Raw genomic sequence first — 24,329 nt, 5'->3', positions numbered from 1 at the left:
AAGATGAAAACAAACCAGCACGGAAGTGATTAATCTGAGCTCTAGCAACATATAGTCTATGGCACAGAGAAGTAGAGAAGAAAATTCTAAAATCATAATATCTGCTCTCTGAAGAAATTGGTAAAAGCCAGTCCCTCTTTCCCTCCTCCAACAAACTGTCTGGTTGCAAATTGAGATTTGAAAAGAATAGATTATTGGTCATTGGAACTTATTCTATTGTAATTGAATTTGGAAAGTCAGTGGAGGACAAAATGAGGGCTCTCACGGATGAGAGATGTCACAGCGTTTGCCTCGACTTCTGCAGTGGCTTCTTTGCACACGTTCAGGTGTGGGAAGGACAGTTGACTCTTTGATTCCTCAGAGAGAGAGGAGGAGGGCAGAAAGAGAGGGCGACTGAGCAAAAGACATTTCAACACCATCACCCATTGGTGACTAAGTGAAAATCGCCCACCCCCACTGCTAGTCCCTCTCCTTCATGATAATAGTTTTCTTTGGTTATTAATAAAATTTCGATCTTTTCAAAAACATGCCAGAATCGAGAGTCGGGGAGCAGATAAACCAGCAATGAAAGGCTGTTGGGACAGGTGTGAGGAACGGGGTAAAGCATTTTACTAGAAAAGATTTTTCATCTTTTACACAAATTTTAGATGTTAGAGGCTTCTGTGGGTCACTTAGCACACTTCACTCTTGCTTGCTTGCGTGTGATTCCGTTGTCACGGCCGAAAGTTCCCCAGGGCATATTATCAGGATGTGACATTTAAAAAGAACTTCTCTTTCCAGAAAGGACTGTGTTGCTATGGGGTTATATTACCTAATGCATACCTTTCTACCCACTGAACCACTTGTTTAAAACACAGATGTTAGTGAGGCAATTATAAAAGCCTTAGAAAATTTTGCTTGAATTTTTCTGTGAATCTGCAAAGTCTGAAATATAGCCTTGAAGAAGCTAACAATGCTTTAAGGGGGGGGGGGGTAAAGGATTTCTCAAAAACAATGTCTTTGCCAACAGTGTGTGAATGCACAATTACCACCTTTATTTTTTCTTCTTTTTTTTTTGTATTTTGGAAGATGATAGGCTTTTTCAACTCTTTAAAGATTTTGACAGCTTTCCTGTGTCCTGTGAGCATGTAGAAAACAGAGCTCAGTATACCTTAATTTTTTTTTTAAGGATTTTATTTATTTATTGGACAGACAGAGATCACAAGCAGGCAGAGAGGCAGGCAGAGAGAGGGGGGAGGCAGGCTCCCTGCTGAGCAGAGAGCCTGATGCAAGGCTCGATCCCAGGACCCTGGGACCATGACCCGAGCTGAGAGCAGAGGCTTTAACCCACTGAGCCACCCAGGCGCCCCAGTATACCCTAATTTTTATTGCAGACAGAGTGCCTTCTGGATCTATGGAATGAAACAATGTTATCAGTACAGCTCAGGGTGCTTGGCTTGGTCATTGTGTTCAGTCTTTTCTGTCATTTACTTCTGTCATCAGTATTTGGGGCCTCTCATTGTCCTGTAAACAGGAAACGCCTACAAGGGCCTTGTTCTGTCGTCTGTTCCAGCACACTGCAGACATAGTCTACCCCCCCACTCCGTCCCCCACCAAATTACTTATACATGACATTTATTGTTCATAGTGAGTTTGCCCTCTCTCTAAAGTTACGTGAAAGGGGCAATTTAGCATTAACTAGCACAACTGCAAGTGCATGTTTTGAGCCAACGATTCTACTGGGAATTTCTGCCGTGATATGTCAGCATGGATAGAAAACAGTGTACGGCCTTGGTTACTCACTGAAGCATGATTTGTAATAGCAAAAGACTGACAATCAAAAAGTATCTACAACAAGGGTCTGATTAAATAAATATGATACATGCACACAAGGGAATATGAAGCAGCTTTAAAGGAAAATACGGCACGAGGACACTAGGTCCTGAAGAGAAATGTGGGGCGCAGGCTGGGAAGCGCTGAGTAAGACTTCGCAATGGCTTTGATCTTTTTTTTAAAATTATGTGAATTAATTACCTATTCAAAAGAACACCTGAAATCAATATGCGGAAAATATTAAGATTTAATTAATTTTGGTGATGAGTACATGGGTGTTCTTTATAATAATTTGAATATATTTATGTATGTTTGAAGTACTTTGTGATTTTAAAAATAGATGAGGAAAAATCGGGGGAAAATAGCAGTGACACGCAAAAAGAACCTTCGGGAACCTGCTTTACCCTGGTCCAAGCACATGGTACTCAGTGAGTATATCAGGAAGACCCTTGACCCACATCCATGACCCGTTAATTCAGTAGACCTAATTTGCAGAATATATTGATATATTGGGGCTTGGGGGGGTAGATGCTTAAGACCAGAATCTCGGGTTGGACTTGGTCATCTATCACAGCGTGTCGTGCCCTGTACGGACGGTGGTTGGGGGGTAGGGAGGTTAGGAAACGGGATGTTTTACTTGGTAGAGCTGGTGGTCTACTTTGTATTATTACATAGTCAACCCACGTCCGGTTGAGAACTGGCACGGTTTTAGAAGGTTGGTGCTCCCAGAAGAGTCGACACAAGGTGTCAGTTATAACAGCTTGTCACGGCACGGTATCAACAGAAAAATGAACTCGAGCTCTTAGACATTTTAATGTTCCAAGTGAAGGCTGTCCCCTTCTCCATTTATCCAGAGCATACGAATCCTTCAAGATTGTCAGAAGCCCCACGCTACCTCCAGGCCTTCTGGCCAACTTCAGATCCTAATCTTTTTTTTTTTTTTTTTTTTTTTAAGATTTTATTTATTTGACAGAGATCACAAGTAGGCAGAGAGGCAGGCAGAGAGGGGGGGAGGCAGGCTCCCCGCTGAGCAGAGAGCCCGATGCGGGGCTTGATCCCAGGACCCTGAGATCATGACCTGAGCCGAAGGCAGAGGCTCAACCCACTGAGCCACCCAGGCGCCACCGGATCCTGTTCTTGACGGTGGACAGCACGCGAGCTGCTCATAGCCCAGATCCCTCCAGAGCCCGCGTGGCCCCAGATGAACTACCCGGTGACTTCTCCTGCCGTCTGCACTTCAGTCTCACGGCTCCGGTCACACTCTCTCGTGCTTCTTGAAAACCGCAGATTCATTCCCACCCCAGGGCCTTTGTGTTTCCTTGCTCGGTCCATCCGTCCCTGCTAAACACTCCGCCCCAGCTCCTGCACGGCTGACGCTCCTCGTTGAGGGCTCGGCTCCCATGTCGCCCTCAGAGAGGCTGTTCCTGACCCAGGAGCGGACACCCTCAATGACACGCTCACATTGCTCAGCTTTATTTCCTTCAGGACCCGTAGAACTGCATGAAAACATCCTGTGTATTTGCTTAACTGTCTGTCTCTACTCTGTTTCTGCTGCTCGCAGCTTAGACGAGAGGAGCACAGGCCTGGGGGCAGATGCGTGAGTTTCGTATCAACTCTGCCCCCCACTACCCTTGAGACTGTGGACAAGTTGCTTAGTTTTTCTTATTTACTTCATTCTCTCATTACTTGCCCTGTCGCATGAAGACAGTACAAAGAGTAAGTCAGAAAACATCACTGAGCGCCTGCGGGCACTCAAATATTTTTTGAATCTGTGAATAATGACTCTAATGGTTTTTCTTGCATGTAAGGCTCCCCAACAAGATTATAAACTCCTTGTGGCCATCGGTGACCTCTCGGAACTCCAGCTAGAGTTCGTCGAGGTAGAAGGCACACAGCAGGTGACCAGTGGCTAGAGCTTGTGTGGCCTGCACTTGCTCATAGACTTTCAGAAATAAGCTCGGCATTCCTGAATCAGCGTCAGGGCACAGTCGTCTGAGAAGGACGTCATGTCACTTGCTAGTTCCAGTTCCATCTGCCTGCCCAGCCCACGCGGTCGCGCTTCCTTGTTTGTGGTCAGGAATGCCACAGAAGGGCATTGTTTGAGTTACGCCCACATGCAAAACCCGGTTTGTTCACATTTTAAAATTAAATCGTCTCCTGACTCTTTTTGATATGCTCATGATGTAATGCCCTTTAGGAAAGTATGTCCTTATCTTCTTACAGATCAAAGTGATCCCAAAATATGAAAGCATGATGTGCTCTTTAGGAATGTTTACTAAATTATTGGCATCATTGAAAAAGTCGGCCAACAGCTGTCTGACTTTTTTGGTTATCTCAAGATACAATGTGATGTATTTTTAAAACGAGAGGCTATTTTTGAAATACCGTGCTTTTTAATAGGTAATACTTGGGCATGGTACACAATTCAAAAGTTACAGAAGGAAGTACAGCAAAAAATAAGTTTTCCTCCTCAGAGACAGTCACTGTTTCTAGTTTCTCAAGCATCACTCCAGAATATTCTTTGCACTAATAAACATATAAGGGGTTACGTATATTTTCTCCTTCCCTGCTGCAGCATACTGTACTCATGGCGCCATACCTTACCGTCATCATCTAACCATATATTTTGGAGATCTTCCCATGCCAGCAGGTACAGAGCTACTCCATTCTTTTAATGGCCACAAAAGTGTTCTCTTCTATGGTTGTACTACAAGTGATTTAACAAGTCTGCTACTGACGAGCATTTAGCTTGTTTTTCCATCTTTTGATAGATATGTTATTTAAAATTTTTTCCTAGATGTTGCCAAACAGTTCTTTCTTCAGGTTGCTCTGATGTATGTCCCCCCCAGCAAGGTGGGAGAGTTAGTGGGCGAGATTTCGGTCGTCTTTTTTGTTGTTCTTTACCCTCATTTCATCACTTAACTGTCCATGTGCAAGAATCTTATAAAGAAAAGACTTATCTCTGAAGGCTTCTCCCAACATATGTTTTTGATTTTGTCTTTTCGGACCTTTTGATTGTTTCAAGATCTCTCTGTTCTTAATATTTTAGTCTGTTGAGAAGACCTGACACCCCACCCCAGGGCAGGTTCTCAACAACTCTGGAGTTCTCGAGAATTCTCCAAGTTCTAGAGGAAGAAGCTCCCCAAGATGGGTTTCCTGTTTTGGCATTTCAAGTCTCGGACACTTATTTTATCTTTACTGTAGGAATTATTTCTTTGTGACTTATTGTTTACTGTAGGAATGACGTCATTTGGTCTGCCTACTTGGATGTCAGCTCCTTAAGGGGAGGACACTGTCTTAGTCATTAATTCTTAGAAATCTCTCTTATCAGGTTTGAACTCTTCTAGTCCTCGCTGTTGTGCTCCTTGAGCCCCGACCCGCCACACCAGCCCCCTCACTTTCCCCTTCTTTGACACCATCACGAGATAGAGGACATTGGGTCTGAAGTCTCTCCGGTCTTCCTCCCACCCCGCTCCCTTCCATACATAAGAGAGTCACATCTTACCTCCTCCTATCTTATTTCAGTGGCTCTGGCTCTACTCCCACATACATAAGGTTCTGCTCCCCACATCGCTCTGGACTGCCATCCCTTCCTGCTTCCTTATGAGTCTTGAGGACTGTCATCCTCTTTGTCCTGTGTCCTGGAGCTCCCAGCCTCATGTACACTTGCTCGTGCTTCTCCTTGTTTTAAAACAAAACATCAGGAACAAAAACTTTCCTTCCCTGATCTCTAGACTTTTAGCCACCACCCTCTTTCTCTCCTTTAGAGCCAAGAGTTTAAAAGAATTATCGGCCCTCGCTCTTTGTTTTCTCTTCTTCGTCCTCTTACTCCCAGTCTGGCATCTGCCCCCTGCAGTTCCCCAGCAAAGACTTACTTGTGTCAAATCCACCGCACGTGCATCCGCCCTCACCAAACTGCCTTCTCTGGAACAGCTGGGGTGGTTGACGATTCCTCCTTCTTATTGTCTCCACGAGGAACCTGTGAAATTCCTGCACTCTCCCAGTTTTTCTCCCAACTTTTCTGGAAGCTTTTTCTTGGGCTTCTCTCTTGGCTTCCTCTCCCCTAAATCATAGTGATTCTCAAAGATCCATCCTTTAACCACTCCCTTTGTCTCCCTACGCATTCTCCCCAAGCAGCTTGCCTTTTCTCCAAGGCCATGTGTCTTATGACTCCTGATTTTTAAGTGCAGCCCAGACTTCCGTCCTCTAGACCCTCCTGCCCGCCATGTTCTTCCATTGAAAACCCCACAGTCTCCTCACATTTGCATGCCCCAGAGAAAGTCATCTACTTTCCCACTCTGTTTCCCTCCTCCCTCTCTCCATTCCTACCCCCTCCATCTAATGGTTCTGTATGAAAGTTAATTTTATCATCATCCTAGCTACGCAATCCTTCCCCCTTGGCTATCCTCTCTCTCTTTTTTTAAAAATATTTTATTTATTTATTTTGACAGAGAGATCACAAGTAGGCAGAGAGGCAGACAGAGAGAGAGAGAGAGAGAGAGGGAAGCAGGCTCCCTGCCAAGCAGAGAGCCCAATGTGGGGCTCGATCCCAGGATCCTGGGATCATGACCTGAGCCAAAGGCAGAAACTTTAACTCACTGAGCCACCCAGGCGCCCTGGCTATCCTCTCTTCTACACCATCTACATTCAAATACTTGCGGCTGGACATTCCCTTTAAGTTCACTGCCCACAGCCTGAGTGCCAGGCCCTCATTACCTCTTACCCTGGCCAGTAGAAGAGCCTCCAATCTCATCTCTCTCGAATTCATTCTCCTTGTTATTGACGATATCTTACTGATACCCATATTTAAGCATGCCCCTCTCTGGCTAAGGTTATTTGGTGTCTTCCAAATCCACAGGATACTGTCCAAACCCTTTAAAGAGGTCTCTAATGAGGTCTATCCTCCTATCTCTTCACCTTTATCTACTACTCTTCCCTTACCCATCTCCTCCCCAGGTCCTCTGAGTTGTTTTACAACGTGCTTGCACGTTTCCATGCATTTGTCACGCTATGTCTTCTAGCTGGATGGCCTTCCCTTCACTTTCCCAAACTCTTCCATCTGGAAAATCTTTCATGATGTAGGTAAAAGTGCAGCTTTCTTGACCTTACCCCTTAGTGAGTCCCTCCTCTGTGTTCACCAAGCATCTCGTACAGGTCTCTATTATGGAACCCATCTCATCACAGTGAACTTGGTTGTCCTCCTCGATATTGTGAATTATTTGGGTCTAGTGACACCTTGTTCTTTGTATCCCCAGTGCCAGCATAGTGACTAGGATATAGAAAGTCTCCCTTTCTATGGGAGATGGATGCCCCTGAATGAATGGTAAAGAAACCATGGAGGCGTCTGGATAGATGACATTTTTTAAAAAAGCTTCGCGATTGTGTTCAAAGCACAAAGAAAAATTTTCTTCACTTCAAACAGCTCCACATGTCTTCGTTGTTCTATGCAGAGCCCCTTGGACAGCTGGGAGTCTGATTCAGAGCTTCTGCAAGATGTCCGATCCTTCCTGAAGCGGGCTGCCGACTGACACACGCAGTCCGGGCGGCTGTACTGTGCTTCCGGGCACCCCCCCTTCTCTTTCCCGGGAGGTTTCAGACTAGAGCTTCTCTGGAACCACTGAAATGATCATTAAACAGTAGCTCACACCTCATCTCCTTGACCAGAATAGGAATCTTCTGTGGAGTCTGTGGACTTGACTGGGGTCTGTCCATTCCTCTTAGGTAGGAAAGACTTGTCAGCAGCCAGCCTTTGTAGGTAGGCACGGTCAGAGAGAGCTGGTGGGTGAAGCTGCTGGAGAGCCATTCCCAGCATTACCACACTCAGGCCAAGTTCAGTTTTCAAGTACACCCACTGGCTTCTCACAGCCCATCCCTAGTCAGAGGGCTAGCTGGCATCTTACTCTGAGAGGGGTCCTGCCAACGCCTCCCATTGAGGTAGCCAGAACACGAGAAAGGAAGATGACAGTTTTTTTTTCTCCTTACGCATTTTGGACCCATTTGGATCATTTGGACCCATATGAAGTGTCTCTAGATGCCTCATGCAAAAGCAACTTTATATGTTTTCACGAAGTTCTGTATGGTTATTCAGCAGCATCTACTGAGTATCTGAAGTCCTAGGTAACTGGGTTTGAATCCTGGCCGTGGGACTTAGGGCGGTGCAATTTGTGTCAGCCTCTGAGGGGCTCGGGGCACCAGAAAGAATTTCTAATCCCTGGATGGACCTGGAAGATAAAGCAGGAATCTAAGTCAGTGAGGAACTGGGGTTCAGGGGAGGTGTCCTGGCTTCAAGGAATTAGCTGAGGAACCTAGTTTCTGGCGGGCTGCATGTCCAAGGTCAGAGTGAGGCTAGAGGCAAGAATGCCACGCCGTGGACACTGAGCCATTAACCGGGGGCTCCCTGGTGGCCTATCTGAGAAGAGGACAGGTTCAGCTTTGGGCCAATACTGAACCCAGAGACATGGGTTACTTGGGACATGTTATGGGGATTAGAGAAGTATGGGGACAAGGAGCCAGACAAATCGTAATGTTTTGCCTTTCACTCTTGGTCTCTTGTGTTTGCACTCTATTTCATCTCTTTAGCCCAAGGCTGTGCTACTACTTTCTTTCTTTCCTAGCTTCCAGGTGGACAAGGTCTAGTCCATCTTGGCCCATGTTTACCTCTCTGACTAGAGCTCATAGCCACTGCCCTGGCAGGTCCTGACCTTACCAATGTGACCAGGGTCTTTCATGCTGTGAGCATAGTAACCCCTGCTGTAATTATCTATTCTCAGAACTTTACTGGGGAGCTCAGAGGTGGGTGACTCGTTGCCATCAATAGTTCCTGTCTATTCTGCTCACCTCTACCATCCACTCCCAGCTTCTCTCTCCCCTTTCCTGTCCTGCATGGTAGATCTCTCTGGCGGGCTTGTCTCCCTACCCTCTAGTCTTCACCAATTCTTTAATAATGAATGACTGATGAGAATCATACTTAACATTTATTGAGCTCTACTATGTGCTGGGTATATTAGCTCATTTTTAATCTTACAAAAACCCTACAAATAGGTTCTATGATAATCTGCCTTTTTCAGATGAGGAAGCTCAGAATGGTTAAGAAACTTACCACCGGTTTTTAGCTTTTGGATTTTAGGTATCAGGATTAGAATCCAGGTTTGTCTGAGAGCAGAGCTGATAACCTTTAGCGACATTTTGGCTCTCTGTATCCCCAGCATTTTATAAAGAGATATTTCAGTTTTTCCTCATTTTTCTTGGCCTCTAGCAACACAGACATTAGTCTCTGACTACAGCTTCCTTCATTTCAAGAAGCATTTACTGACAGTTAAAAATCTTGTGTGTCTGTATTATCCCTTGCTTTGCACAGATCATTTTCCTATCACCCCAACCTCTCTTCAGAAAAAATACACGTATTTGGGGAAATAATTATCTCTCTTGGCAAGTCCTCCATACTCTTACAGATTTTTAAAGTTGCTTCAGATTAAAATGAGGTTAATACAACCTCTTTGATTAATGTCTTTATCTTTTACAAAGATTTACTTCTCCTCCCTAAGAAGTAACTTACACGGGGTCATAGAGCAAGTTAGTAAAGTCAGGGTGAGAACCCATGTCTGACACATGGGCTAGTATTATTCTGAAATACTTAACACTTGAAATTTTACTGGTATCAGGGAAATTTATGTAACATAAGCTAATAAATTTTTTTCATGGAAAAGAAATCGGTGGGTGTACTTACAGCTTTGCCATCGGTGTATCAAAGTGGATTCCTAGATACTATACATGTGTTAGTAAACTGTAGAAATTTCCCCTAGTCTTAGAGTTCAGAAGTTTTCAGCACGAAATTCCTAATAGCTCACCTCACCTTTTTTGCCAGAAATAAGGCACGGTCACTCTCTCCAGACTCAGACCTTCTATAGTAGTGGAATCCTTCTCGCCAAATTTATTCTTCAGCAGTGCAGTTGAAGGACACCCACTTTTCCCCTTTGGCTTTGTCAACACTTTGTGTTAAAAGGGCAGGATATTTAAAAGTTGAAGTCACTGACTTGCAAAATGAAAAACGATTTCAAAAGTATGTTGCTGTTTATACCACCTCACTTAGAGCAGTGTTAACACTGAGGTAGCTGCTGCTTTTTATGTAGTTCTTACCAAGAAATTAAAAGAATATAATTGACCCAGCATCAGGATATGACAGAGGACTTCAAAATCCCCAGAAAGCTTTTTTTATGTATATCCACACACAGTCTCTTGGGAGGTGGGAAGGAATTATTGTTCCCATTTTTATATATGGATAAACAGAGGCAACTGTGGCATAAAATGTCACCATGTAGGGAATCTAGGTGAAGGATAGGTGGGAATTTTTTTTCCCAGTTTTATTGGGATATAAAAGAAAGAACAATGTGTAAATTTAATGTGAAAGATGTAATGTGTAAATTTAAGGCATACAATATATAGATTTGTTACATTTATAAATGGCAAAATGATTCCCTCCAAAGTATGAGCGACCACATCCCTCCTGTCACATGGTTATTCTTTCTTGTGGTTCAAACATGTGAGCTCTACTCTCTTGGCAACACTCAGGCGTATGACACAGTATCATTAGTCATAATCCCATGCTGTCCATTGGACCCCCATCTTATAAATCTTGTAACTTGAAGTTTGGAGTCTTTTACCAAATCTCCCACTGCCCAGCCCCTGGTCACCAAGCTGTAGTCTGTCATTCTGAGTTTGTCTTCTTTATTTTAGATCCTGCACAGAAGTGAGATCATAGGATATTTATCTTTCCCTGTCTGCCTAAGTCACTTAGCATTATACCCTCAGCGTCCATCTCCAAGTGGTTGCAAATGGCAGGATCTCCTTTTTTGTCGTGGCTGAATAATAGTCCTGTGTGTGTGTGTGTGTGCGCGCGCGCGTGTGTGCGCACACCACATCTTCTTTGTCCGTTCCTCCGTTGATAGACATTTAGGTTGTTTCCAGATCTTGGCTCTTGTGAGTAATGCTGCAGTGAACATGGGAGAGCAAATATATCTACCAGAGCCTGATTCACTTTCTTTGGATATATACCCAGTAGTGGGGGTGCTGGATCATATGGTAGTTCTATTTTTAATTTTTTAAAGGAACTTTCATACGGTTTCCCGTAGTGACTGTACCAATTCGCATTCACACCAAGAGTGCACTAGGGTTTATGTAGGAATTCTTTATACTAAGCTTGCAATATTTTTATGGAAGTCTGAAATGATGTCAAAATGAAAATAAGAATATTAATAAAGCAGAGAATAGCAATGGTTAGTAAAAGAAATAAGCAGTAAGATCTGCTTTCTAATATTTAATTCCAATAATTAATAATTAATTAATTATTTTTGATCTCTGAGGATACAGCCGTCTCTGCTTTTAAATCTATAAATCCCATCAGTGAAGAAACTGTCTGAGAACACTCTAATGTTGAACGGTCCCTCTCCCGTTTCTCCGCAGGCGCAGTGACCCTGCAGGCCGACCTCACTCTTGGCATTTAACCAAATTTGGCGAGGACCAGCCAGATGCCAGCATGATGCAGATAACTCCGGGCACGATTGGCACTCCTTGGCCCCAGAGATACCATTCCAGGTAAGTGGCCCCAGCTGGGACTTGGGGCTTTTCTTCTTTCTGATGTCTTGTTCCCAAAAAAGGACATTTTCTTCTGTTTCGAGAATGTTTTCTTACACTCACCTCGATTCCTAAGCCTCTCCACCCACCTCCTTCCTCATCCTCTTAAAACTCCTACTGTATACCAGTATCTTCATATCCTACTCTAGACCGGCACAAAGGGAGGCCGTCTGAGTCAAGTTCAGGGTCTGCCCGTTCTCAGACGTTTCTCAGTTACACATGGGAACACTACTAGAAAAGCTGACGAGTTTTTCCCCTCGGGGCTTACTGTCCTTCTTGGCCAACTATGTATCTGCTTTTTATGGGATCATCTTATTCGCGTATTTGGATTCCCCACTTGTTTTTATCCTTCTGCTAGGCCGGTCCCCCAACTTAGCTCCAACCCCGAATTCACACACTTGGGCCTTCTCAGTGTGCAGTTATCTCATATGGTAGGACACGCCTCCATCTACACCTGTAAAACAGATCCAGTCGTCTTAACCCCATTGTACAGAACAGGAAATCGAAGCTTGGAGAGACTAATTTGTCCAAGGTCACACAACCGATCAGGACCTGAGTCCAGACTCAAGTCCAAGTCAGGGGTCAGAGCCATGGCATGTAACTAACTACTAGTTATACTTCCTCTGTTTCCCTGTTTTATCAGTCAAGGTTCAGTCAGAAAAAGGCAAGGCCACCGCCAGTGTCCTGGGAAGAGGGACTGACAGTCATAACCAGACCTGAAACCGCTGAGTGGCACTAGGGAGACGGAAGCCAAACTTGACTACTAGACATATGAAAGTACTCAGTCAGGACCCCCTACATTTACTATAAATTCGGAATCTATGCGAGTTAGAATCCACTTTCTGATGCTAGGCAGTTAGACCGTGTTGCTTCGGGCTTTTTGGAAGTGCTTATAGAACGGTGATGGCAGGGAGTGCAGTGCCAAGGGGATATGGGTCCTGCATGCAAATGAGAAGCAAGTGCTGATGGGTCAGGTGGGGGAGGGGCAGGACTTCTGGAAGGATTACTTAACTAACAGATGGTGCCTCCACATCTGGCAAGGCCAGGATTCAGAACACTTAACACTCACGTCCAGTCAAATCAAGGGCCAATTCCTAGACTTGTCACTGATGGACGTGGCTCCCGACATATTGGGATAGGCTTCAGGCCACCGAAAGAATTTCCTGGCGACCCTCCTTGTTCCAGACACCCCTCTCCCTTGCCCGTATCCCTTCTAAGAACACTGAAAGGATGTATTCTCGCCATCTGAGCTCAGAGAACGGGCCCCCCGGCCGGGTGCCCCCTGTACCCAGGCACAGCGCTTTCGCTCTCTGGGCCTTTGGAAGGTGAGATGTAACTCGTGGTGCGAAGGGAAGAAAGCACAGTGAGAAGGCACTTGGGCTTGGATCCCAACTTCACCACCTGCTAGATGCGCTTGATCAAGTCATTTCACCTCTTTGATCTTGTTTCTCTTGCCTGTAGGATGAAATTAATAGTATGTATCCCATTGAGTCATAGTGAGGGTTAAGCAAAACATGTAACACATTTAGCGCGGTTCCTGGAACATAATAAGCACTCAGTAATTCCGACAATTACAATAATCAGGCTGAAGACTTACAGAGGCACAGTGAAACCTGAGAGTAAATTCCAAGGCTAACGGAATAAACCAGCATGCACAGAAAATGCCATTGTGTATTCGCAGACCTAAAGAGTGGGACCCTGTAGACCCTCCCAACGCCTCGCCTTCCCGGGAGGCCCCAAATCTGGCCATACTGTAACCTGAAACACACGAGCAGAGTTAGGACGACTACAGTCAGTGCTCAGAAAAGCTGCCTACGGTGTGAGCTCTGAGAGAGTTGGGCCCCAGAAGTGTGGGGCTCTGAAGGCTGCGTGTCTACACCTCCCATGTCCTCCTCCCCGTCCCAACCTCCACGGGGCTTTAGGCAGCAGGGTCTCTCACTGTGCCTTCTAATGCAAGCTTCGGGACAGATCTCCCGACCGTCTGCACAAAGGAGTGTGGGGTACGAGGACCGAGGTGAGCCCGCGTCACCCATAGCTCTACAGACCTGGGGATTCTCTTCTTCTCCAGCACAGGTCACGCTGCAGTCTGTTCGGGCCGCAGGTCTGGCGTGCGGCGCCGGCAGATGCCTCACCCCAATCTGTGCTCTGCTCAGAGGGCCTGGCGTTAGCGGCTGTTGGTGGAGACGCACTCCAGGCGCCTCTCCAAGGAGTGCAGTGACATCCAGCGGTGTGGTGTGCCAAGTCAGCTGGCTGGCATCCGTCTGACGCCTTCCTTTAGCTCTAGAAGCCCAGTCTCCGCTCCGAGCTTACGGATCTGTTCCTCACCGAGAAGCAGGAGCATCAGGGAGCTTAGGGGAGAGGGAAGCACAAGACAAGGGACTTTAACCGCCTGCAGGCTGGCGTAGGTCTGGATTTCACGGAACCTGTATTTCAGCGGCTTGCTGTCAGACCCCGCTCACGATCTCTTCGCCGTCCTGCAGAACTCTCACACAGCGGTCCTCGGTATTAAAGTCCTTCAGACGAAATCTGGAAAAGCCAAGTAATCCACGCCCCTCCAGGGAGGCCGAAATAACAGTATCAAAATGCTGAAGAATCAGTACTGCCTCTCGGGTGATTTCCGGCTACTGGGGGTATAATGCTGAACAAGACATAAAAAGCCCCCACCCTGTAATATTTGCTGACCACGGTCTGTTCCACACATTAATCATCCACTAGATGCTCCTTGGAAAAAAGTTCCCGGGACCAAATTAATTTAGAATACACTATTTTCCTTTTGGAACTTCACATGAACAATAGTTTATTAAAGACTCAGAAGTCTTATAGCAAATAGAATTAATTCATTTAGCCCAGCATTTCCCAAACATCAGATCATCTCAGGAATTCACGTTCTAGGAGTGCACTTTAGAAAATGTTTTCATACACTTGTTTTGTGCTCTTTGCTGAGTTTTAAGTATTTAGAAAATACACATAAACACACAAAAGAAAGAGTAATATTACAAGAATTATAAGTAATATTATTAAGAATTTGTGGATCGACCACAGAAGTAACAGCTTGTCAGATCTGCTTCAGCTCTTAAGCGTTACAGACACAACTGAAGTCTCTCATATAATGAAAGGGATGGCGGGTGATGGCAGTAGTGGTGAGTGTTGTGGAGGAAAGAAGCAGAGTAACGAGGGGCAAGGATGGTGGGGGGCTCTTTAGAAGCTCCTTTGTTCCAGGAAGTCTCCCAAGCAGAGACTTGAGCAAAGTAGAAGTGAACCGGGTAAAGAGCATACCATGTGGTGGCAACAGTGCGTGCAAAGGCCCCGAGACACTGGAAAATCTTTCATGGGTTTGTCACAGGAAGGAGGCCATTATACTGGAGGGCAGTGAGCTGGAGGAGACCAGGAGAAGTGAGGCTGGTAGCTGGCCAGACCACGATCAGGAGCCCGTCACACTTTCCTTGATAGTAAGGCCATCTCTGTGTGGGCTGGGACTGTCGCAGGGACCGAAGACCACATCCCAAGTTCTTCTTCTTCACTCATTCCGAGTGCCATCTTGGAAGCAGGAGTGGCAAAGATAATCAAAATGGCGACTTCCAGAAAGTGGTGCGAGAACTCTGTGGAGGGTGATGTCAGCACCCCGCTCAGTCCTACTCCTCACTCAGGTCAGGAGCGGGGATCCCAAGGGATAGAGCCCGCCTCAAGTACCATCCTCCCATGGTACGTTCCACCTGAGGATCGGTGGGTTAGTTTTCCTTTAGCCACAGGATGGAACCCGCGGAACCCTTGTTCTGCCTAAAGACGTTCCACCAGTGAGTTCGTATTTCTAGAATCATCTACATTTGGGGATGTTAGTGATAACACTTCTTCCCACTCAGTAGTGAGTTTCAGTTACTCTGTTTATTCGCTTTGACTTTTTCTGTCCCTAAGTAGATTTGACTTATCCTTTCCAGTGAACCATTCTGCTCAAATTCTCAGCCGTTGGGAGGGGGTTAAGGAGTGCCTACCGCCGGCATGTAGCTGGCGAGCAGAACAGCCATGATGGGATACACGTCTTCCATTTCCACTGGAAGCATCTGAATCTTCTGTTAGAGGAGATAATGAGAAGTGTAAGTGGGTCGTACAAGATTATCCTCACTGAGCTGTCATGTACATTTTTAACGCAGTCTCTTCATTTGAAGGGGGACTGGGAAGGGAGGAGGAAGGGGGTAGAATCTGGCGGTGACATATGCCACACCATTGAGTGCCAGGACTACTGTGTCTAATGTGGCTGCTCCTTCCTTTCTCCTTTGAATTTATACCTGTCCCTCCCGAAGCAGGATGCTCCATTCAGTAAATGGACGTCGTCTAAAAAAAAAAAAAAAGAAGAAGAAGAATTACATTCTTGAGGTGAATTGCTGAAAATGTAGTCTTCCTTGAATTCCAGTGCCAGTTTTGAGTTAGAATATGGTCCTTCCAGTCTCCTGTCATAGACCCTGGATTTAGGCCAACCATAAATCATTATCCTATACTTAGCCAATAAGGTACCATATAAACTTAAATAAGGTCTAGAAATATAATAATAGCCATGTGAGTTTTAATAGTGTCTAAATGCCTTTTCATTTAAAAAATACGAAAACTTGGGCGCTTGGGTGGCTCAGTGGGTTAATAAGCCTCTGCCTTTGGCTCAGGTCATGATCCCAGGGTCCTGGGTTTGAGCCCTGCATTGGGCTCTCTGCTCGGTAGGGAGGCTGCTTCCTCCTCTCTCTCTGCCTGCCTCTCTGCCTACTTGTGATCTCTGTCTGTCAAATAAATTAAACATATATATATATTTAAAATAAAATAAAATACTCCTTTAAAAAATAAAAATTAAAAAAAATACAAAAACTTAGCAAAAAGTTTTAGTGTTCACCCTTTTGTAGAGAATGCTGAGTCACAAACCTTTGAACAGTTTTGAGATTGTTTGATTTTTGAACCACTTGTTCCTTTCTATACGCCCTCACTCACCCCACATGCTGGGTGAAATATGTTTTAACATTTGTAATTGAAGGTAATTATAAGTAATTTTGTTTTGAGGCAACTCTCTGGGGGTATGCCGTGTCAAGACTGAGTCATTCCCCTTCCCCTAGTAGGCTCTGAAAATCACGTAGAAGACTGTGTAAAGGAGAAGGTCTTACCTTTCTAAGTGTTTTTTTTTTTAAGATTTTATTTATTTATTTGACAGAGATCACAAGTAGGCAGAGAGAGAGAGAGAGAGAGGGAGAGAGGAGGAGGAAGCAGGCTCCCAGCAGAGCAGAGAGCCGATGTGGATCTCAATCCTAGGACCCTGGGATCATGACCTGAGCCGAAGGCAGAGGCTTTAACCCACTGAGCCACCCGGGTGCCTTTTTTTTTTTTTTTTTTTTTAAGATTTTATTTATTTATTTGTCAAAGTGTTTGAAGGAGGCTTTGCTCAGGCTTTGGGAAGTCATCCAAAGGTGATGGGACTCCTGTAATTAAGACTTTCTTATAAAGCTTCCCCCTCCTGTCAGCCTTCTCTGACTTTGTCATTTCTCTGAATTTCTCTCATTCAGCTTTGTGTTTAGCTTTCTCACTGTAAACAAATTGTCTCTAGTAGTTGAGATTCCAGGAAGATTGCCAGGTTATAGCCCTTCAATTCCATAAAAAGGAAAGATACTAACTAAAAACATACACACGTGCACACGGTTCACGTGCCTGGTCTCTTACCAAGGTCTTCCCCTTCTTCCCTCAAATAGCCCTAAGAGACACAAAACGGCGGCCTCTCTCTCTCCTCCTCTTCCTCTCTTCTTTCCTCCCCCACCTCCCATTTCTTGGCACACAGAGAATGTCACTGGTGGCATGTAGCAAATCACATCAATGTGTTGCCTGTACCCAAAGGCCACGTGGCTTCCTCTGTGCCCCCCGCCCCACCCCCTGCAAGCCGGGGTGATTAATTCGAGGCATGTAGGTTACAGTGTTGAGCAATTACTCCAAGTGACAACACACACGGAGGCCGAGCAAGGCCCAAATATGGCCCTTTTCACCCACCCTTCCGAAACCCAAACATCTTGCCCAAGAGTACATTTATAAGCTGGGTCCTGTGCTTGTGCGCCTCCCAGATGGTAACAGGTCAGCGGTGCTGACTGCTCTGTGTCCCTTTCTTCCAGCTCTTCTACCAGTGACCTCTCCAACTTTGACCATGCTTATCTGAGGCCAAGCCCTGACCACTGCAGCTCCCAGGGGAGCATGGAGAGCCTGGAGCCCGGCGGGGGCTATCCACCCTGCCACCTTCTTTCCCCTGCCAAGTCCACCAGCAGCATCGACCAGCTCGGCCACCTCCACAGCAAGAGAGACTCGGCGTACAGCTCCTTCTCCACCAGTTCGAGCCTCCTGGAGTACCCGCCCGCTGGCCTCCCTAGCCGGGAGCTGTCGGGCTCCGTGGACGCCACTGCGGCTCGCGGTGGCCTCCTGGAAGGGATGCGGCAGGCAGACATTCGCTATGTCAAGACGGTCTACGACCCCCGGAGGGGGGTGTCAGCTGAGTACGAGGTGAACTCTTCAGCCCTGCTTCTCCAAGGTAGGGAGGCGCGGGCATCCGCGGACGGTCGGGGCTGCGATAAATGGCATCACGTTCCCCGGGGCAAGGGAGCGGCCCCCCCATCCTGGAGCCAGCCGTGCCCCAGCGCCCCGGAGACGGGCACCGCCAACCTGCCTCCTAAGGTGGGCGCACCCCTGCCCCCGGCTCGCAGTGACAGTTACACAGCCTTTCGGCAGCGAGAACGGCCCAGCTCTTGGTCCAGCCTTGATCAGAAGCGATTCTGCCGGCCCCAGGCAAGCCCCGCGGGGCCCCCGAAGTCCCCCTTCCTGGAGGAGCAGCTGCGTCCCGTGCCAGAGGGGAGTCCAGAGAGCAGCCCCCCTGCGCAGCCCAAGCACAGTTACGCCCCGAAGGCACAGCCCGGCCAGCCTCTGCTGCCCACCGGCGTCTACCCCGTGCCTTCTCTGGAGCCGCATTTCGCCCAGGTGCCGCGGCCCTCGGCCAGCAGCGGTGGCTCCCTCTACCCAGCGCTGGCCAAGGAGAGCGGGTGCGCGGCTCCTCCCGGGGCCTGCGACAGGATGGCCCCCATCGACCAGAACGGGAACCACGATGCGTCTAACAGGCCAGGGTTTGCCTTCTACCAGCCTCTAGAACACAATTTCGTGCCCCCAGTAGAGAGGAGACCTGAAACTTCCACCAAATATGTCCCCTACAAAGTCCACTTTCCTTCAGTACCTGAAAACGAGGAGGAGGTCACCCCGGAGAGGCCAGTCACTCCTCTCGGAGGTGACAGCCCGCATCCCGGCGAGAGAAGGAGCGCTCACAGCAGCAAACCATCTTCTAATTTCCACAGCCTCAGATGCCCTCAGGCCTGGCACGTGGGTGAAGACCAGAGACCTGCCCGGCCCCCAGAGCCCTGGGAGGCTGATCTCCATGAAGACCACAGCGCCAGCCTGCCGCGGGGGCTGGAGAGGGACAGCCTCGGTCCGAGCCCATCCAGCAACTTTGGCAGGACCCAGTCAGCCTTTTCCTCTCTCCAGAACATTCCTGAGAGTCTAAGAAGGCAAAGCAGCTTGGAGCTAGGAGGAGGAGCCCGGGACGGCTACCTGGAGGGCTGGTTTACCTCTGTAGTCAACAGCAAGGCAGAAGACTCCGGAAGGAGAGCTGTTCCTGAGCACAGGAGCCATCTGGACAGGCCCGTGTCCTACCCGAGGCCCGAGACCAGACCCAGTGCGGTGGCCTCTTTCCCCGGTGCAGGCCCGAGGTGTGAGGACCCCCCGCCCCACCTGCAGCCGTGCGGTCTGGGCAGGCGGCTCAGCTCCGGGGGCACCTGCGCCCCGCAGGGCTCTCAGCACGGGAGACCCCCCTGCTCCGTGCTCGAGAAGGTTTCCCAGATCGAGCAGCGCGAGCACAGCGGCCCGAGAGCCCCCAGCGTGAGCGGCTCTAGCTACGGCCACAGCAAGACGCTCGCGACTCCGAATACTTTTGGGCATGACTTTGAGGAGATGAAAGGCCGTGTCCGTCTGTCTGACTCCACCGACCCCACGGGCAACGGGGAGCAGCACTCCAGACCTCACGAGCCGAAGCCGGGCGAGGCCTCTGGGCAGCCGCACGGGCAGCCGCGGCGGAGGGGCGCGGAGGGAGGCCGGGGCCCCCGGCCCGCAGGCAGCGAGCCCCCACGCCGGGACCCCGCCCTGCCCCGCAGCCAGAGCACCTGTCAGCTTCGCAGCGAGGCGGGGAGGGAGCCGGGCTGGCCCGACCCGAGGCCCGGCAGCCCCGAGTGGCCGACGCCGGACGCCCCCTTCAGCCGCGCCTACCGGAACAGCATCAAGGACGCGCAGTGCCGGGTCCTGGGGGCCACCTCGTTCCGGCGCCGCGACCTCGAGCTGGGGACCCCCGCCGCGTCGAGACCCTGGCGCCCGCGGCCCGCCTCGGCGCACGTGGGGCTGCGGAGCCCGGAGGCGGCGGCCTCCCCGCACACCCCTCGGGAGCGGCACAGCGTGACCCCGGCCGAGGGCGACCCCGCCCGCCCCGCCGCCCCCGCCGCCCGGAGGGGGCCGCGCCGGCGCCTGACGCCGGAGCAGAAGAAGCGCTCCTACTCCGAGCCCGAGAAGATGAACGAGGTGGGCGTCGCGGAGGAGGCGGCCCCGGCGCGGCTGAGCCCTCGGCGGCCGGGGCTGCGCCTCCCCGAGAGCTCCGTGGCCGACCGGCGCCGCGTGTTCGAGCGCGACGGCAGGGCCTGCTCCACGCTCTGCCTGTCCGGCCCCGAGCTGAAGCAGTTCCAGCAGAGCGCCCTGGCCGACTACGTGCAGCGCAAGACCGGCCAGCGGCCCCCCTGCGCCGCGGGCTGCGGCCTCCAGGAGCCGGGGCCGCCGCGGGAGCGCACCCAGGGCGTCCACGCGCAGCCCGGCCTCGCCCCGGCCGCCAGCCTCTGCTCGCTGCGGGAGCCCGCGCCGCAGCCCCGCAGGGAGGCCGGCCCCCTGCCGGCCACGGAGCGGGGGGCCGAGGGGGACACCTCGCGGGCCCCCCGAGACCGCAGCGGCTCCTTCGCTGGGGGCCGCCTCCCGGGGGAGCGGCGACGCGAGGACCAAGCCCCAAGGGAGCAGCTCGGCGAAGCGAGTCACTATGGACAGAAGGGCGCCCAGAGGGTGGACAGGACCCCTGGGGAGCCCTTCTTGTGGGGAGCCGCGGCCAAGAGGGCTGGGAAGTCCATGTCTGCGGAGGACCTGCTGGAGCGCTCCGACAGCCTGGCGGTGCCCGTCCACGTGAGATCGCGGTCCTCTCCCACCACGGACCAGCGCCAGGTACGTGCGTCCTCCGCGGGCCTCCCCTCTCCCCCCACCTCTCCCCGCTTTAACCTTCTGGCCACAGACAAAAGGGTGGCATTTGTTTCCTTGGAGTGATGTCTTTCTTCATGCCCTGATACCCTTAGGGAGATACAGACCCGTAGATACATAGAGTCGTAAAGATATCTTGTATAGATTCACGTATCTTACATAGAGACACACATACATATAGAAGCCCGTGTGTGTACGCGTGTACACTTCATATCAGGGACTTACCCGCCTCTCAGTGCAAGAATGTATGGTTAGGAAAATTAGGGAATACCTTTTTTGCTGGTTCGGTTTTTTTACATTCATGGAATAGATACGGCATCTCAATATTTTAAAGATTTTAGCTTTGCATCCTCTTTCCAGCTTTTGCATTTGCAAAACATGAATTATTGACTCTAATAGTTACTGGCTGCGGAACCCCTGGCCGGCAGCTCAGTCTGCTTCACGTCTGTTATCTGACTAACCCTCACAATGTCAGGTCGTCTTTTGCCTGCATTAAACCTGGGTCTCCCCGACTCCCATCTGAATTCTTGGAGTAACCATTTTGGTGAGCTAGGAGAATCACAGACTTTCAAATTCTCACATAAAAGGATTTTCTCATAAAGATTTTGAACTATTCGAAGATTATGGGGTGCTTTCCGCTGGAGAGTTCAGCAAAGCTAGCAGTAGAACCTGAGCACTGTCAGGACTCGAGTAATCACCCTAATTCGTAGTCCCTCCTCGCTGCAAGTGCACTGCAGATCACGGGAGCTGTAAGGTTCCCTTCCCACTTCGGAAGGTATTAGGAATCCACATCCAGGTTAGCGCAGAGACCACACTCCACTGTCGCGTCTCCCATTCTGTTTCCCCCAGCAGAGCAGTCGGTCATTTAGCAAGCATGTGTAGAGCGTGTGTTGTATGAAAAGCCCTGTCCTGCACAGCTGGGGGAACCACAGAAGGAAGTAAGGCTCACGCCTTTCTGGGGTCCACAACCGAGGGAGGAAGATGAGGAACTTCTATATAAATGACTCAGGACCAGCGAGTACTTTGGAGCAATGATAGATAATGCACTCTGGGAGGGGAGAGGGATTAATTCTAACTGAGGGGAACTAAGGGCTTCTCTTGAAGGAGATGGTATTTGAACTAGGCTGTGAAGGATGGGCAGGATGTGGACACAAGATTGGGGGTTGTGTGTGGGAGGCATTAGTTGGTAGAAACAGCTTCCAAGAAGGAAAGATTCAGACATTACTGCCTGAGACCTTTTTTGCTGTGCTGCTTCTGAAACAAAATACGGTACCCATCTAGATACTGAAACAAAATACGGTACCCATCTAGATATGTTCTGTTCCAAAATACCCAGAAATATTTTCTCCCCAGTATAAATGCACAAAAAACTGTATGGAAGCCATCCTCCATAAGCTTTCATTAACCATTTTGCTCCCCTGAGAATGAAGCACAAAGCTAATTTCTGCTCCGCATCCCACCACCTAAAATACCGAACACCCATGTCAGCTAGTTTGATGGCACTTCGGTAGTATAACAACCCAAACATTTTCTCAATTTTTCTTCCCATGTTCTCTAAAGAAAATAGAAATGTTTAGGTGAAAGCGAAATCATTTTTTGCTATTTATTTCTTACTCTACTTCATTATCTCCCTTGGGGAATTAGTTGGATGGCTGTGACTGTTCCTCTGCTTTCTTCCCAAATATGTCTCAAGTCTGGTAAACTAGGAAATTCTAAGGTGGTGTAGAGAAATGATGAAATTCCTCCAACTCCCAGCTGAATGTGTCCTTTGAAAAACTTTTTTAGAGAAGTACAGAACCTTATCTACGTTCTTTTCAATAGAGTACGATATTAAATGCTTAATTTGGGGTCTCTGAAGCCAGAAGGGGAAAATATTTCAAAGTGAAATACTTGACCACTGCTGCTTTGCTTCTACAAACTCTGAAAACAGATGACCAGCCCCCAGATTGTAATTGTGCCAGGACTGGGCTCTTGAGTTTCCCTCTCCCACTCTCCCACCCAGCAACCAGACTTTGCCTGCCCCGAGACCTGGGCCACGGCAAGGTCTTCTCCTTGCCTCTGCATACAGCCATCTTCTACAGCCATCCTATTTGTAGAACTAGTTAAAAATAATAATAAAACGGAGCACCTGGGTGGCTCAGTGGGTTAAGCCTCTGCCTTCAGCTCGGGTCATGATCTCGGGGTCCTGGGATCGAGCCCCGCATCGGGCTCTCTGCTTAGCAGGGAGCCTTCTCCCCCCTCTCTCTCTGCCTGCCTCTCCTGCCTACTTGTGATCTCTGTCAAATAAATAAATAAAATATTAAAAAAGAAAAAAAAATAATAAAACTAGGCTCTACACAATTACTGTGGATATTATTTCAGGATATTGTTTTTCTATGTGCATGAATTCAAGACTTTACCATTATTATTAAGCTTTAATGAAGGTCGTCAATAAGAATTTGTCTCACCCCAGCTTTAGAGAACTCCGCAGAAACTGTCTGCCTACTAAGTTAAAGCGAAAATATGGAGCCTTTTTTGGGGGCTGGCTCATTCCATGGCACAAATGCCCGTCGCTCCTGCCAGCCAGATGCTATTAGAGCAGGATGTATAAGCTTTTGACAAAGATTCTGTTCCTTTTCAGAAGTCCATTAATGAGATAGTTTCTGCCGCCAAAACAAGTTTAGCAGGGAAGTGAGCTCCTTGTTGATACAAACTGATCATTCCTGCACCTGGACACCCACAGAAGGCTGCCCCCACTCGGAACCCGAGACCTGCTGAGACTCTCCGCAGGCCTGGGCCTCCCCTTGGCCGCCGATGGTCCTCTCTGAAACACGCAGCCTCTTACCACTCCTCCGTTCATTCTTCTTCATTTGAAAAGTGTAATTGTAGAACTAATGGATATTATTGATAAAGCTGAAGGACACCTAAAATTCTTGCCGACTTTCTGCTTTCTATAAAACTTCGGAAAACTTAACCTTTTTAAAATGGGTGGGCCCCGCGCAACTGCCGGATAATACCCACATATGTCTGCTTTGGAGGTGGAGATTCACACCTATTCATTGCATAGACTTAGAATCCTGCAAAGGCTATAAAAAGAAGCCTTTGGAGAAAGAAGATTCCTGGCTGGGAGTTGTTTTTTTCCAGATGCTGAGTTAGAGGTTTCTCTAGCTCTCACTATTATTTACAGAGCCCTCGGTTCCTGATATATAACATATTCACCATGTGATGGTGTGACAGTCCTTTAATTGCTGAGGAAATTGCTTAGTTCATCCCACCTGTTGGATGTACGCCCAATTCTGTAGAACGCTGCTTGGAAGGCATTCTAGCACCCCTCAGGAAGAAGCTATTCAAACTGTGCATACACAGAATCACCTTTCCATGAAATGTGAAGTTACAAATAGCTAATAATAATAGTAAATGTTTACTAAGTATGTATCAGTCATTGTTCTTCGTGTTTTATAAGCAGAAAAATAATCCTCACATATATGCAAAGAAGTAGATACTGTTGTCTCTGTGTTTCAGAAAGGATCCGAGACACAGAAAGGGTGAGAAATTTGCCCATGGTAGTGGGAGTG

The 24,329-nt window shown here is 48.4% G+C and overlaps 1 protein-coding gene across 1 annotated transcript in view; it reads left to right on the top strand.

Annotated features, from left to right (window-relative positions):
- The window catches only part of LOC111149206 (protein Shroom3-like), a 54,847-nt gene that overhangs the window by 7,260 nt on the left and 23,258 nt on the right, over positions 1–24,329 (top strand). The window contains exons 3-4 of the mRNA XM_022506150.1: positions 11,272–11,403; positions 17,571–20,742. Of these exons, the coding sequence (XP_022361858.1) occupies positions 11,272–11,403; positions 17,571–20,742 (3,304 nt within the window). The remainder of the gene's footprint in view (positions 1–11,271; positions 11,404–17,570; positions 20,743–24,329) is intronic.

This window comes from Enhydra lutris, unplaced genomic scaffold (genome assembly GCF_002288905.1).
Source record: "Enhydra lutris kenyoni isolate GAN:26980312 unplaced genomic scaffold, ASM228890v2 scaffoldscaffold21, whole genome shotgun sequence".
NCBI lineage: Eukaryota > Metazoa > Chordata > Mammalia > Carnivora > Mustelidae > Enhydra > Enhydra lutris.
This window is presented reverse-complemented; position numbering and strand designations above follow the sequence as displayed.